This window comes from Carassius gibelio, chromosome A15 (genome assembly GCF_023724105.1).
Source record: "Carassius gibelio isolate Cgi1373 ecotype wild population from Czech Republic chromosome A15, carGib1.2-hapl.c, whole genome shotgun sequence".
NCBI lineage: Eukaryota > Metazoa > Chordata > Actinopteri > Cypriniformes > Cyprinidae > Carassius > Carassius gibelio.
Genome location: NC_068385.1, coordinates 5,244,378 through 5,259,957, shown reverse-complemented (window position 1 = coordinate 5,259,957; position 15,580 = coordinate 5,244,378). Strand labels below are relative to the sequence as shown.

The 15,580-nt window shown below is 38.4% G+C and overlaps 1 protein-coding gene and 1 pseudogene across 4 annotated transcripts in view; both read right to left on the bottom strand.

The window, feature by feature from the left end:
* Positions 1 to 402: 402 nt before the first annotated feature.
* LOC128028841 (protein sel-1 homolog 3-like) lies at positions 403 to 3,687 on the bottom strand (annotated as a pseudogene).
* A 1,111-nt stretch (positions 3,688 to 4,798) lies between these two features.
* LOC128029009 (stromal interaction molecule 1) overlaps positions 4,799 to 15,580 on the bottom strand; it is a 34,753-nt gene continuing 23,971 nt past the window's right edge. The window contains exons 8-14 of one of the 4 annotated variants that reach the window (XM_052616445.1): positions 13,038 to 13,215; positions 11,645 to 11,812; positions 11,270 to 11,370; positions 10,910 to 11,139; positions 10,035 to 10,115; positions 8,866 to 9,250; positions 4,799 to 7,258 (exon numbers count right to left, since the gene is read on the bottom strand). In XM_052616445.1, the coding sequence (XP_052472405.1) occupies positions 6,742 to 7,258; positions 8,866 to 9,250; positions 10,035 to 10,115; positions 10,910 to 11,139; positions 11,270 to 11,370; positions 11,645 to 11,812; positions 13,038 to 13,215 (1,660 nt within the window). In that variant the 3' untranslated portion in view covers positions 4,799 to 6,741. The remainder of the gene's footprint in view (positions 7,259 to 8,865; positions 9,251 to 10,034; positions 10,116 to 10,909; positions 11,140 to 11,269; positions 11,371 to 11,644; positions 11,813 to 13,037; positions 13,216 to 15,580) is intronic. The other 3 variants (XM_052616447.1, XM_052616446.1, XM_052616448.1) reach the window with 3 other exon arrangements.

Below are 15,580 nucleotides of genomic sequence, written 5' to 3'. Positions count from 1 at the left end.
ACAAATACAAATTGGGCATTAAAACAAATGAATAAATAAACAAATTTTGGCTGTTAAAATAAAATATTGCTTGTAGAAAAATCCCAAATCAAACAGAAATACTTGTTAGAACAAATAAAAACAAACAAACAGCTTGTTAAAAGAAACATTTTTTTTTAGAGCAAACAAAACGGAACTTCTTGGAACAGATTATCAACATGCATAGTTTTTAAAAAGAAACAAATATCACTTGTCAGAAAAACAACAAACAAACAAAAAATAACAAAGACATAAACAATACTTCTTAGAACAAATACAGCCTCTTAAAATAATTTATAATATAATATTATTAATAAATAAACAAATAAACAAACATGCCTTTTCGAACAAACAAATTATTTTATTTTATTTTTTTCCCACAAATAATGACTTGAGATTAATAATTGATTAAATAATCACAATTGCTGATCATTCAAGGTTAAACTTCAGTCCGTTTGCTGTCACTGGTACCTGTGGTTTGTTCGAGTGCTGCTCGCTTGTACATCTCTGCTGCATCAGAAACCTCTTTTCTGCCCAAAGCCCGTTCACCATAGAACCGATCTCCCATTCTGATCAAAGCTGAGAGGAAACATATCCATCACCACATGCAGAGACTCCAGCTTAAGCAGCAGGGAGCTTGAGAAAGAGCACACATGTACTGACGCAGGACACTGAGTCCAACCTCAGGTGTCCTTCACCACGAGCATTTCAGTTCACAATAAAGATATACAGTATGACTGCCACCGTATCCCACACTAAATTACATTCATTTTATATTCTACTGCAGCAGATGTAGCAGATGCAGATAAAAATACAATTAATAACTCTTCCCACTAAATTCATTAAAATATAGACTTACATTTTATATTTGTTATAACTTTTTTTAAGGGATAAACAAAATACATTTTTACTGTCATTTTAATTCATTTTTTATTCTTAGATTTGTTCAAATTACCATAAGGAGCCTGATCTTGAGCCTGTATCGACATGTTATAATATCTTAACAGGCACAAGAGTCACCAGCGCTGGATCCAAAGAGTCCTGCAGTATAAAGATAGAAAATATCTATCAAAGACATCGAGTGAACATGCTTATCTGAATCTAAAGCAAGAGTTTAGAAGAGACTCACTGAGTTGAGTTCACACAGGTATGCCACATTAAACTGAGCAGCTACAAATCCACTCTCTGCAGCACTCAGACAATAAACCAAAGACATAATACTGCAACAATGAGAGAGAGAGAGAGAGAGAGAGGACGAAATAAACAATAGAAAGTGGCCTTTGCAACATCCTTTTACAATGTAAATGAAATCTAAAAGGACATTTATGTTGTAATTTAATAATGTGAGAATTATACATTAATATAACTCTGTGGCCACTCAAACAGTCTCCTTTGAAATCGGCATTCAGTCCGTTTCTCAAGACGATTCCCAGATATCCATTCTGTTCAGATGCCCATTTAACCCAACTAAAGTTCAAAGACCAAAAAAAAAAAAAAAAAAAACATATATTCCCAAAACATCCAATAACAAAATGTCAGTAAGAAACAGCTTTGAGCCACAGAAGATTGAATCGTCTACTCTAGGGGATTATGGGTAGCAGAGGCATCATGCCCATTTACATTAAGTGAACACGTGCATAGTGTTTTCAGCCAATTATAAGTTGCGCAATGCTTGTGAAGGGTTAATAAAGCTTGGTTTTATATCTAAATGTACAAATATATATAATATTAATTATATATATTATGTTGAGTTACATACAGAACAGCCTCTGCCGGGCGTCTGGCAATTTGGCTGGAAAACCCATGAATCCAAATATAACCCAATTCAATGCCACCATTTAAGTGTCCTCTCTGGGCTAATAGTATTAAATGCCCTAAACTATTGAACAAGCAAAGTCATAGTTAAATAAACTCTTTATTAGGTTAATAAGAGTTAACAGCACATAAGCATGTTGAGCAGAGTGTTTACCTGGTCGGCAGGTTGTCCAGGATAGAGGCCCGGAGAGTAGAAAAACTCCCAGATTCATGGCAGCTTCAGGGTGATCTTTGGCATCAGCTTCTTCCCACAGACCTTCTTGTAATCGTTCTCATACTGCTCGTAGTACCAGCCCAGAGCAGTGACCAATGGACCCCTGCAGGATGTAAAAATCACTTACAGGTCGTGGATTATGTGGAAAACATGTTGTAAAAAATTTGTTGTAAGAGGCATACGCTCTTTTGTGTCAGCCGCGCAACAAGGATACATTTTCTGGCTGACATAGAAAAGGGTACGCCACTTGAGTTCAGCTCATATTCTCCAAAATAGCACTTCAGGGATGCGGAGAGACACAAAGGAGACAAATTGTTGGATAAAGTCATTATTTTTGTTTTCTTCACATACAAAAAGTATTCTCATCACTTCATAACATAACGGTTGAACCACTGATGGCAGATGAACTACTGTATTCAGGTGATGTCTTTTATACTTTTCTGGACCTTGACAGTGTATTTTACTTGGCAGTGACAGTAACAAGCCTCCCGGTTTTCATCCAAAAAATCTTAAATTCTGTTCCGAAGACGAACAAAGCTTTTATGGGTTTGGAACGACATGGGGGTAAGTGATTAATGACAACATTTCCATTTTGGGGTGGAGTAACCCTTTAAAGCCAAAATAATTCAAGATATGACGAAATTAACAAAAATAAACAATAAACAATCATAAACACACTGAGGACTGAACTGGAGGTTTTCAATCTCTGAAAATCCCCAAATATGTCCATCCACATATGAGAAATCTAGTCATAAAAATGTAAAAGGCAACTTTATTTGTAAATACATTTATTATATAAAACAAAAATATTTTTAAAATATTTAGTTCCAATTATGTTAAATAATTATTTTTATTGTTTACTTTTTAAAATATATATAATTTTTTTTTTATTTGTTTAATCTTATTTATATCTTCCCTTAAAAAAAAGTTCAACAAAACCCTCAGCACAATTTCCAGCCTTTAAACACAGTTTTAAAACCCCTGGTTTTAAACAAATATTTATGCAACACTTGCTAGATGTACTTGATCAATTGCTTTCTCCGGGAATTTCACAGCTCTCTGAACATCTTTTGGAACTCCTTGGCCCTGTTAATACAAGATAATATGATCTTTAATTAATGAGTTTGAGCTCCTCGAACCTCCATTGACTTCAAATGCTTTGCAAGACTGCCCTCTGCTGGCCGAAACAGATATTCTTTACCATGGCACAATGAAACCTCAGATAGCATTATTATTTTCAGTGATATTCTCAAGCAAATCTGTGTCCCATTTGGCACAAAGCTGGTGTTGTTTAAAGGGTCGACGAGTAAAAGTCGAGGGGAACTGTCACACTGGTTCCTGGAAACCTGTCCAGTCCAATTAGACTCCGGTCCGATCTAACCACTCAATAGACCCAATCAGGTCGGTACACAAGTCAGTCAGGAAAACTCACGGTCACCACTCGAGATCTGGAATGTCCCGGCTCGCAGGTCCAGTACTTGTGGAAAACTGAGGTAGATCCAGTATTGAAAGAAACCAGAACCTGAATGTGCACGACTGAATTTAACTGTACTTAACGCGTAAAGGGTGCATCAAGGACCGTTGCAGCGCAGGTTTTCATGTGATCAAATGACAAAGCAGGTACCCGAGCACGCAAACATGCCCGAAATGACACCCTGTTTGAGCTGCAGGTCTAAGTGTTTAAGCAAACAGGACGGAGGACTTCCACCCTCTAAAGCATATATTGCAAAGCTCATAAATCTTTACTCTCAGGTTATGCGCTGTATAAGATACTGGACAACTGTAATTAGCACTGGAATGTACAAGTGAGGCTTCAAGTCCATGTGTAATATTAATAAACACCCAATGCATTTTTAAATTATGCTATAACTGTGCCCAGTACAGATATGCCAATGAATGTTGTGAATTTCAGAATTAGCTCCATTTCAAATAATTAGCCACACCCACAGGAAGTTTAACTGGAATAACAGCACAGCACGTGACATTGAGGGGAATTCAGTAGGAAACAGCATTCTGGGTAATAAAGTAAAACAGTAAACACGTTCCCCTATCCGTATAAGTACATAAATAATGTACATATTTACATACAGTACAGACCAAAAGTTTGGACACACCTTCTCATTCAAAGAGTTTTCTTTATTTTCATGACTATGAAATTTGTAGATTCACACTGAAGGCATCAAAAGTATGAATTAACACATGTGGAATTATATATGTAACAAAAAGTTTATATAAGTAACAACTGAAAATATGTCATATTCTAGGTTCTTCAAAGTAGCCACCTTTTGCTTTGATTACTGCTTTGCACACTCTTGGCATTCTCTTGATGAGCTTCAAGAGGTAGTCACCTGAAATGGTCTTCCAACAGTCTTGAAGGAGTTCCCCGAGAGATGCTTAGCACTTGTTGGCACTTTTGCCTTCACTCTGCGGTCCAGCTCACCCCTAAACCATCTCGATTGGGTTCAGGTCCGGTGACTGTGGAGGCCAGGTCATCTGGCGCAGCACCCCATCACTCTCCTTCTTGCTCAAATAGCCCTTGATGCCTTCAGTGTGACTCTACAATTTTCATAGTCATCAAAATAAAGAAAACTCTTTGAATGAGAAGGTGTGTCCAAACTTTTGGTCTGTAACTGTATGTGACATTGCAAACAGATCTGTTTGGCTGTCAACCAGATAAATAGATATTTAGAAGTTTGGGGGTCTACAGTATATATCAACATGGAAAACTATATGGAATAATGAAAATCTCAGTCATTTTAAAACCAATTTTATTGCTTCATGCAGGAGTGCCATAAAATTATAAGACTACAAATTTGAACATTACAGAAGATGCAAAATTCTATTTTTTTTTTTTACTTTGTGTCTCCACCTCTCTGTACAGTATAGGCATAAATAGCTCAAACTGAGAACTGAACTGGAATATCTAAATGGGGAACAGTCTAAAACATTTCCCATCTCTCCCGTCCATGTTTGAGAACATGCATTAACACTGTGAAGTGCAGTTCAACTGGACCAGACTGACGCGCGCACACGGACATACTCACAGACAAAAGAGCTTCTTCGTGCAAAAGAGGCACAGATGAAACTAATACATCTGCACAGTTGTATGCCTGTTAAAGACTGATTGGTTTACATACATTTGGATGTGGTATGTACCCTCTTTCACAAAAGAAATGATAGAAGAAACAGGTGATGATTCATGCAGCGCTGCTTTGGTTTGCCTGTGGATAAAAACTATAAAAATGCCTAGTGACATCCCTCACCAAGTTTAATGATTCTTGACATCCTATATTTTCAAAAAAAAATGTGCTTGTCATTTTCAGTGATCTGGGTTAAAAAACATGCATCTTAGTGAACATCATGTTAACCCACAAGAAGAGCAGAGACTGTTCTCCACTTCCTCTGAAAATGCACAGTGGTAAAATCCATCTACCCGAAAATCTGACCATTTAAAGGCAAGTCACTCCATTATAACAGTAATTGCATGTGGCTTGGCACCAGAAATCAAGTATTCAACTTTGTGGGTCAAAGAAATATGAACAAATTCAGCAAAAAAAAAAAAAAAAAAAAAGGACTATTTTACCTCTATAGATAACCTAATTAAGATAAGATCATATCTAAGATCAGTGGTCTGATAAAACAGAAATATAACCTTCGGGAAATGTATAACATTTTCTGGCTTTAGTTTGGCACTTTAAATAAAAAGATGGAAAGATCTGCTAAAACTGTAATTACTCCTTGTAATTTGAGCCAATTAAGGTATCCATTCACCATACATTTTCTTTATATTCTTTTTTTAAAGACATATTGTCTTTGGTACTTGGATTTTGGATGATGTCTTTAGAAACAGTCAGCAAACAGGGCATAGTTAAGAGTAAATGCTCAAAAAAACAAATGTGAATGTTCATAAAGCTCCTTGTATTTTCTAAATGATTTGGAACGATCGGCAATGATCAGTTAATTCTAATCGCGTAATTCTTCAACATACTAGAAATCCCTGAAGCCTTACAGATACGTTCAGTGTCTTGGTTTGTGTAAAGGTTTTAGTGTGTATTCCAGCGTATACTAATTATCTTTACAAAACCGACACATCAACATTCAGAAATAGTGCAACATATTTTAGGGGAGTTTCACACTGATAGTTCAGCCCTTTTACAGTTACTCTGACCATTGACAAACACTTATCAAAGAGTACCATTTAACACTAAGCTGACAATTCATTTTAACTTGAAAGACAAAGGAGTGTGCTGATAGAAATGAGAGAACCAGGCTGTTTCGTGTTTTAAGCAAAGGGGAACAAGAACCAGGCAAACATCTAGGAGCATTCAAAGTTCAATCAAACAAAGGCGAAGACATGCAAACTGATACGGATTATACAAGGAAAGAAAAGTCCATCAGAGGGGAGATTCCTTTGAAAGTCTGGCACGGTCTCCTGCTGAATAAATAATGCATTACATTCTCAAAAAAAATAGTCCATCCCATTCCCACTGATGTGTCATTCCCACCCTCCCCCAAAATCATGCTTGTTCCTAAGTGTTCCTCTGAAAAAGCAAACATTTCTATAAAGACCTCGGAAACGTGTCTGGTGGTGCCGTAACTTCTGACCAGAAAAAAAATAAAAATCAAAACATGTATATTAAGAACACGACAAAAAGGACTGTAAGAGAAAAACAAAACGGCTGTCCACAGTTGTCTTATTTCTTCTGTTTTTTAAAGATCTTGAAGGTAGGTCTCTTGCGACTGGCAACAGAGTCAGTGTCTTCACATATGGAGACACTGTCCTCCTCTAGGGGGCTTTTTTTCGAGGAGATCTGTGGTATGCGGTTTCCAGCCTTCTCCCCAGTCAGTCCAGTGGGGGACGGGGTATCGGATTCAGTGGAGTTTGGGCTTAAGGAGCGTGAGGATTCCGACATAGACATCGCTGCTTGTGAGACTTGGATCTCGCTCATACTGACGGATTTCTCTATGCCATATACCTTCTTCATTAATATGGGACTTTCAGAAACTCCTTCAGGAGATGCACCCCCATCAGGAACTCTGTTGCCTCCGTTATGGGTTTGGGAGTGAGCTCCCTCTTCAGAGCATGAATGGGGGCCATGCAGAAGTGAAGTGGGCTTCACAGGGAAGCCTTTGGAACTGTAGGATAGGCGTAGCTGCTCGCCAGTCTGGGATATACACAAGGAGGAATCAGAGTCTGAGCGATTCAAGTCCCTGTGAATGAAAATAGTGAAATTAACAAAAAAAATTAGTGAGATATTAGACTAATCATAAACAGTCGAGACATCTTGCTGGTTATATGTAATGGCACTTTTCCACTGCATAGTACTGCTCGGCTCGGCACGGCTTGACTCTGTTAGCGTTTCGACTGAAGTTCAGTATCAATTTATAGTGGGCAGGATTAGAAATGTTGTTAAAGTTGCATTGCCTCTACAGCCATGATTCCTGAAAATGTTTATTCATTCCGTGTCATCCCATCAAGCTCTCGCTCAATCCGCTCCTCGGCTATCAACAAGAGGGACATCTGTACTTCCTCAACAAACCACAAAACAGCCATTATTTTGTTGTTTAAAAAAGGTGCACTCATTCTTTTTAATCTAGCGTGTCACGTGTCAGCGTGATCTGCAGGGTTTACATGTCACATTTTGGTAATGGTATGGCTTGCTTGTAACCTCAGACGAGGTGGTACTGAAAAAAGTACTGTACACAGTGGAAAGCCCCCCACCCCCAAAGCGAGCCGTGCCATGCCGTGCAGTGGGAAAGCACAATAAGATAACACTGCATTTACTGCTACCCAAGCCCCTTAGGATGAAGCCCGCAATAATGGCAACATTTCCAACCTGAAAGTGGTCTAAACTGAAGCACAGCATGCCAAGGCTTAACTACCCAGCACTAGAAAAGTACTGCTCCTGCTTTCAAGCAAATGTATGCATGTTGGACCTAAACTCTACAAGAAGGTAGCCATCCAGCAACAGGATTTGGACAGCCCAGACAGGGTTGTGGCTAGAAGGGATACAGCTAAGGCTGGAATGATGCAAAATATCACCATAAAATAACAAATTAAATTTGCAACCTATCACACTGTTTTACTAACATCTACACCTACCAAATAAAGTTATTATTTTCGTTCAGCATGACAAAAAATTGTTGCAATATTGATGAGTGCATCCCCAGTAAGCCCTTGTGCCCATAGCTTTATCCCTTTAGCCCAAACCCTGACATGGAGAAACCAAACATTAAGGGTGTCCAGTCCTGCTTCTGGAAGGCCACTTTCCTGCAGAATTTAGCACCAATCCCAAATAAGCACACGTGAACAAGCTAATCAATATCTTCAACACTTTTAGAAACTTCCAGGCAAGTGCACAAAGGTAAGTTCAAGCTAACTAAGACTCTTCAAGTCCAAATCCAGACCCAGTTTAACTCAAGTTGAAACTTATGTCTGCAGGACCCTGGCCCTCCAGGACTGGAGTGGAAGAGCCCTGAGCTACACTCTGCAGAATGTGACCCACCCCTGCACAACATGATCAATCAGGCATGCAGGTGTGAGAATTAGTTCAAAGCAGGGAACAAACATTGCAAGAACACATTAACCAACAAGATGGAATGTTGCAGGAAGTTAAAATGGCCCAACCAAGTTAAAAGCCGCATTGTCATGAACTGTAGTGAGTATAGACAATTACAACAACAAACCCCACGTAAGTAGTGGTTCACTAGAAAGTGTGAAATGTGTAGTAAAAGAGGCCTGTTAAATGTTTTGGACCAAGTCCCAGGATCATGCCAAGTGAAAAGCACAAATCAAGCACAACAGAATGAAGTGATACCCATAGCTGTCGCAATGGCGGGAGCGCTCTGGGCTTGCATCATAGGGGAGGTCTGGGATGGTGTCCATAGGCTGGAAATGTGAAGAGTGATAGTGGGATGCATGAGGGGCAGTAGTGATAGAAGAGCAGTGGGGAGCGTGGGATGAGACAGCCGAGAAGATAGCAGGATGAGACACTGCTGAGGAAAGAGGAGGCAGTCCCAGAAAGTCAAAGTGCCCAAAAGATTGGCTGCGTGCCTGGCGTATCGCTGTCCTAGACCTGGACGAGTACAAGCTACCCTCCCCTTCCTGACCACCAAGTGAGAGACAACTCTCTACCAACCTCTGCGAACCCAGGGCCAGCTGCGGGTCAATGTGCCGTTGCCGGAGTGACATCATACTGGGAGCTGTTGGGGCACAAAACAATAAGGTCACTTATTGAAATGACTCTAATGACTCAAAGCATGCAGACACTGTAATAACATTGGGTGATGGGTGGCAAGCTGGAAAAGGTGAAACAAGAAGGTGTTAAGGCGGAAAAATGTACAGTCTGAGTGGCTTTTTTCAAAAATAGACACAATAATGAAGTTGTGGTCAAGTTTGGACCCTAACCATCCCTTTAATGCATTCCTTCATTATTGCATTTCCTGTTTCTATCCATCAGGAATTGATTGGATCGTGCAAAACAAAAGGGACTGGTGATGTCAGTTTATACGGAAATATATATATATATATATATATATATATATATATATATAGGTGATTGCTATATTTTGATTAAATATCTTTATACTTCTACTTTATACTTAACTCTAATTGTTTATGACTAGACCAAGAATGTGTGCTACGGAAGTAAAACGTGTCTATTTTACTTTTCAGACTCAAAGATTAAGATGCACAAAATGTAAAACAGTATCATGTAAAGATCAAATTGCAAGTCTGAACTTAGTGATATGTTATAAACAGATTAGAAAACAAAAGCTAAGAGAGGTCATGCATTTGAGAGTAAACCATTTCACGGCTGTGGACAAGAACAAGATTGAGGTGTGTAGACAGTGTTTCTTTCGGTCCAGTTTCTCTTTGTAGTAGCTAGGGTTATGAGCAGCATTTCGCTTTAAAGAAGAGAGGTACAGGAAAACAAGAGGAAGTAAGAGGAGTGGCTGGGGTGAAGGGCATGGTAGTTTAGCCCACCAGAGTACTTCCAAAATGACTGGCAATCCGAATTCAATGACCAGAGATCACTTGCTCGGCGGCCCATTAGCCACGCTGCATCTGGAGGGGGTAAGGGCAAGGGTAGGGGTGCAACTGTTAATAACAGTACTACTAACACAAGAACATTTTGGGAGTGATTTGCTCAATCAGTTAAAATACTTAAAGGATTTGTATAAATCCTTGAGCAAACAAGTTCTAATATGAAAAAAGCTATGAAAATTAACTATTTGTTAAAACAGCAAAAAATATATATTGTGCAAAAAGACAGATAAGCAATACAAATGTCAAGATTAATACATTTTGCACAGTAAACACCAATTTTATTTTATGTTTTGTACCTGGGAAAACAACTATTTTCTTTGAGCTTGTTTGATAACATTATTTCACACATTACAGTTATTACAATCCACAACAACAACTTCAGACTTCGACTTAAGACCTCTAATCTTAACTTGCACGTGGACCGGTTTGTTCTGGCCTACTCCGTTACCCTCCATCATATATAATATGATAAACTAAAAAAAATAAACAAGTGTGCATAGTTGCTTTATCAAAATCATATGACAGCAATGTGTGGTGCAGATCTTGAAGTACTCCACTCTGTGTAATACAGATCTGTAGATGGGGAAAAAATTCTCCTGCAGAAAGCATATTATAAGATTTGTTTTTTTGCAAACATGCTTGGTGCACACAACCATTTCTGACAGAGCTTGCACACAGACAGACAACAAAAATCAATTCAATCTAAATAGCTCAAAACTAGGGATATTTAGATTTGGTCCAAAGACCACAAGGTCTTTGCTGGCCTTTGGCTGAAAGGGGCTTATCCCCATCACTGTCCAGCAAGTCCTTACATTGGAGCGTTCCTGGTGCCACTATGTCCTCGTCCATGTCATCCATGTCTTCAGACATGAAGTGCTGGGGTGTGCCGCGGCCGCCCATGAAGCTGGGGTCCAGGTTGAGAGAAGAGGCCAGAGAAGGCAGGCCTGGGTTATTGACCAGCGAGAAGCCTGTTAAGATCTCAATCTGCTGCCAACGATGGAGTCTCTCTCTCAGAGCTGCGGTTACCTCACCCAGAGCTTGCCTTGACAGAAAGACATTAAAGGCAATATGTGTTAAAAAGTAAAAAAAAAAATTTTTTTACATTTTATTATTATGTCGTTTTATTTTTAAATTAGCATTCAGAAATATTGAGAAATGTTACTGTGACTTACTTGGCTGTAAGTATTTTGTGATCCACGTCATCCAGTGAAGAACTATGTGCCACATGGAACGTACCAAATAAAGTATTTCTCTTCTTCTTAATCTTTTCTGCCTAAAAAAAGGGTGTATTTTTTTTTTATTATTATATTAGAGTATTATTATATAGAGTTTAGAATCCTAGTCAAACCTTACATTACAAAAAAGTATTAAAATATACACTTATTTGGCTATTATCATTAATAGCATTCTATTATCATCTTAGACCTAGTAAAGTTTCATCATCTAGGGTTGTCCTACAACAAAGCTGCAGTGTAATTAATAAATCTAAATGTGTTTACCATTGTTCCATCTCAGCTAAATGAATGACTGTGGCAGATGCTGCTTACCCCCTCTTTGGCCACCTGCAGCTGTCTCTCTGCGTTCTGTTTTTTGATGTTGTAGTACTGCACCTCCACCTCATGAGTGAGCTGCAGCCATTTCTGCAGGGCATTAGGAGGCGACCAGCTACTGCGAGACTCCAGCTCCTTCTCTGCCTTCCTCAAGGCCATTCGCACCTGCAGGGAGCGCCAGAGACACATCAGATCAGAGAACAAAGCAAAGCAGGTCATCAAGCAAACCTCACAAGGCTGCTTTCAGATGGGAGCATTTTTTCATCAATTCAGAAATCACTCTTATCAGCTCATTTATGTTTAAGTAATTTTAGTACTTCAAGTTAAACTAAACAATACTGAGAACTATTGTCTTGGAAGTTAGCTTAAGTTGTATTTTTTTTTATTTAATTAAAAAAATTGTTTTAAATGGTTTTAGTTTAGTTAACAATAACCTTGCCACACAGCACCCTACGAAATTGGTAAATGCTGCAAAATAACAACCCAAACACTTGGATACTGAAATTGCAACATAGTATTTAACCTTTTAACTTCTATTTATCACATTCTTTGCATATGCGATTAGAACAATTAGCTAATTTACATGACTCACGAATGAATCAGTTGGCAAGCTAATGAGAATAAATGGCATAAATTTCACCACCTGAAACATTTTGCTACGACAAGATGCAAAATAATTAGTCACAGATAAGCTTTACACCCCAACCTAACCTTACTAGGAAAAACACAATCAACTCCTCCATTATAGCAGTAAATAACAGATCTCATCCAATAAGAGCCTAGGGGAGTGGGCTGAGGGTTCGGAGAGCCGAAAGGTCCCTTTCCTTATAGAACAGTGCTAATGAGCTTCAAACCCACAGAGATTTGTACCGCCCTCTGACCCAGAATACCCACTTAGCACCGGGGTTTTAATAGACCAACATGAAAACAAACAATTCATCCAATAACATGCAGAGATGCCACAAATACAGGTTGAATAATATACATAATATACATATACAGTCACAGAAGGAACCACTTGCTGTCCTTGACACACTGGAGCTTGTTACAATTCTGTGATCAGCTTCTGCAAAGATTTTTCACCAGATCTGAAGTATTAAACTGCCCGTTATGCAACAGCACTGCGGTAACTGCTGAGTAAAGTAGGCCACAGTGTGGTGGTACACTAGATACTGCACTGGGAAGATACTCAAACTTCATTAGTACAGGAAATCATTTTGTTGACAACCTTTCAGATCATCTTGCAAGCATTTCCACCCACTTCCTGACCAGATCAAAAATAATGGGCGGTATTGCAGAACCAGCTAATTTAAGTTCTACAAACTTAGAACATGTATATCTAAGTCTAACCACACTTGAACTTCTTGCTTATTTATTAGGGGACTTTTACCTGGTCCAACTCCTCCTCTGCATATTTCTGTCGGCTCAGCTCGTTCTCAGTTCCCTCTCGGAGCCCCTTCAGTCTCTGCGCTTCTTGTTTGGCAGCATTGATCTCATCCCTCAGCTTCTGCTCCAGGTTTACCTTCTCCACCTCCACTGAACGGTGTTCCTCCTGAGCTATCTGCAGTCTGCGAGAAGGCAAAAAAAAACACACAGTATAAGTCGCAGATCACTAGTGTTATATTCTGCAAGTACAAAATGTTTAAGAAATGAATTTTGTTTGACCGCAGTGCAAAAGTCAAGAAAAGACTATTATTCAAAACCAGTAGACTGTGAACAAACTTCTGCATGTGTGATTTCACTGGCATCAGTTATTGGAGCGGATCTAAGCTCTATGATGTCTCACTGGTTATGAGCCACCAAGATTGTGTTTAGCACAGCTCAGCAAACCGATAGTTGTGCAGCAAGACCAATAGATAAGATGCAAGGATAAAGATGCTAAAACAAAATATTACTAATGACAGGAAACTAAAGCATGCTTGATAAAAAATTATGTCAGACAAAAACCACAGATTAGCATTCAGAAGTTAAATCTCGGCAGCTCCTTAAACCCAGCTGTGCTCTTTTTAGATTCAGGTCCAGCAAGATGCTTAAGGTTCAAAGTTAGAGTTTTGTTTTAAACAGAAACAAAGTTTGTGATTTTGAAAAACTACCCATAAAAATACACACTCAAAAACAGGTCATGCCTGCTCATCATATAAATCCATTGTTAATAGCACATTAGTTAATTAGCACCAATTTCACATGACGTTTTCACACACAATTCCATCACCTTCAGCCAAAAACTACACTCATAGGAAACTCTGGTTGCAAAACTAGGGTGTGGCTTTAAAAAGAAAAGAAGAAAAAATAGATGAGGTCATATCGAGCACAAAAGAGGAGCAGAAACAACACTGACAACTCTAGGCTTCCCTGAGCTACGACAGGATTAACCATTTTTCCTGGCGACAGAGAGAGGAACAGCAGAGCCCCTGATTTACTCAGTCGAGTCTATATAAGACCTCAGATCAATCTTCACTTCAAGGAAAAGGCTTTATCTGTCTGAGGGCTTCTCTTGAGGCATTTCCAATAACAAACGTTTAGGGGACACTGGACTGCCTCAGAAGACACGATATCAATCACTGCAGGATTCTTAGTAGCATAATTCTTCAAATTGAAAATTTTTTTTTCAAATGAAGCTTAAACCAGATTGACTTGAGCTTTTTCAGCAGTATATATCACATGTCAGGTCTGTTTTATGTTAAAAATCTGATTCTCCATGGAGAAAATGATGGTTAATTTGGAATTGGACTGAATGGATACAATTGCTGTATGTCTCATGCAGTGTCAATAATATCCAGAAGATGGCAGACCGAAGGCTTCAGAGGCCTGATGGAAAAACAAACAGGTGGATGGGGGGAGAAGTGGTCATTCAGTGAAGGACTAGTGTAAGGTGATCTGAACTTCCAGCCAAGACTGAAAATCTACAGCACTCAATCCTGACCTCTGCCATTCACCATCCTCCAAATCAAGAAATCATATCTCAGTGTTACAAGTCAACAACAAATATCTAGAAAGACAAGTCGTCTCATTTACACTCTTAAAACTCTTTATGAAAGAATTACTATCAGGGAGCTAAAATTTGAATCGTTTAATTCAATTCCTAGTTTTTCCATATTCAAACAAAACATTCTGCCTGACCTGCCATCTTTGCTTGAACTTGAACGACGATTGTTTGTTTTACTCTCACATTCAAATAAAACATTCTTACATGCTGGTGAAAGTACAGTTCTGAAAACAAAAGACACTACAAACAAAAGAGTAGATGATGCATGAACATAGCTTTTCAATTAAGTAATTCTTAATTAAACTCTTTGCAATGGTTTTTAGAAATATTTGAAAGAAGTTTTGAAAGCTAAAGTGAAATGAAATTCATTTATTTATAAAATTATATATTATAAAAAAGTTAAATAAAAATACACACAAATCTGAAAAAATTACAATTTTGTAAATGTTTTTGAAGTCTATAACGCTCACCAAGACTTTATTTGAGCAAACCATTCTTTTAAATGGTAATAATTTCACAATATTGCTGTTTTGACAAATGCAGCCTTGGTCACTTCTTTCAGGAACATAAAAACAATATCTAATAATTTTACTGGTAGTGTATGCATGTATAATTTATTACATAAAACAGTAGCAGTAGTAGTAGCAGTATAAATACTAATGTCCTGCTCTCAAATGAAATGGAATGTGTACAATTTTAAACTTGTGAATTCTTTGAACTTTGACTGGTAATGTAATCATCTAAACATCTACCAATACCACTGCAACAAACCAGAATGACCTAGCAACCCAATAGTGGCACACTAAAGCAACTGGATAGCAATGCCACCCACCCACAACACCCTACCTCACACGCATAATTCTACTTCTAATCATACTGAATTGTAAATTGCAATGCAGAATGAGCAGTTTACATCACGCCTCGATTCTGACTCAGAGTGAATGGAC